The sequence below is a fragment of the Trypanosoma theileri genome (genome assembly GCF_002087225.1).
Source record: "Trypanosoma theileri isolate Edinburgh chromosome Unknown TM35_Tth_88_V1, whole genome shotgun sequence".
NCBI classification, from domain to species: domain Eukaryota; phylum Euglenozoa; class Kinetoplastea; order Trypanosomatida; family Trypanosomatidae; genus Trypanosoma; species Trypanosoma theileri.
In genome coordinates, this window is record NW_021639930.1 from 33,454 (window position 1) to 34,412 (window position 959).

Genomic DNA, 959 nt, shown 5'->3' on the forward strand with positions numbered 1-959 from the left:
GCAGCTGCCTCATTAAGTACACAGTAAGCAAAACGACTGCCATTCGCCCCCGGATACTCATTATCTTGTTTGATGATAGCCTGTGATACAACAGAGCGGAGATCGAGCTCATTTACAAAACGCTCACCCTTCTTGTTTAACAGAATACCACCAGATCCACGAAGTGCCTCTGGGCCAAGGAATTTCGTTCTGTTTGCCGGGTCTTTAGGATTGATGAGACCTGTCGGGTGTAGCTGTACCTTGTCCATATCCACAAGCTTGACACCCAGTGCACTGGCGAGTTTCACACCATCACCAGTGGCCCAAGGGCCGTTGGTTGTGGGGTATTTGGAGAGCTGCGGTGCGTACTTCTGAAGGAGGGAATTGGCGGTCTTGTCGTTAGAGAAACCACCAGTAGCGAGAATGACGGCATCTGCCAACAACTGCGTCTTCTCCCCATCGTTCTGTGTAATCTCTACACCCTTGACCCTCACCTGGACAACACCATCAGGACGTGTTTTGCTCTCATGCAGCAATGCCGTTACGGAAGTATTCTCCATAATTGTGATGTGATCAGAAAGATTATTACGGATGTGTCGCTCAAGTGTTTGCATAATGGTAAAACCAATGGGTACTGGAGTACCGTCCGGTTTGTCAGGAGCGCGGTGTGTACGTTTACGGCTGTGTCCTCCAAGCTGTGAGAGTACTGTCAATGGAACACCAAGAGAGGAAAGCCATTCAATGGCATCTGCACTCTTCACCGATAACACCTTAACAAGACTAGGATCTGTGTTACCACCGATACCTGACTTGAAGGTGTCTCGCTCAAAGTATTTTGCTCCATCTTGGATGCCCTGTTCCTTTTGCACAAAAGAACCCCAAGCATTAATACCAGATGTAGCTTTGGCACTATTACCACCAAGTTTGGATTCTTTTTCGATGAGGATTACTTGAGCACCACAGTTTGCAGCCTCAATAGC

The 959-nt window shown here is 48.1% G+C and overlaps 1 protein-coding gene across 1 annotated transcript; it reads right to left on the bottom strand.

Annotated features, from left to right (window-relative positions):
• Positions 1-2: 2 nt before the first annotated feature.
• TM35_000881120 (putative NADH-dependent fumarate reductase) lies at positions 3-848 on the bottom strand (the record flags this gene model as incomplete). The annotated part of the gene is made up of 1 exon (XM_029031468.1): positions 3-848. A coding segment is annotated over one exon (846 nt), but the record flags the coding sequence as incomplete, so codon positions are not given.
• Between the last annotated feature and the right edge of the window lie 111 nt (positions 849-959).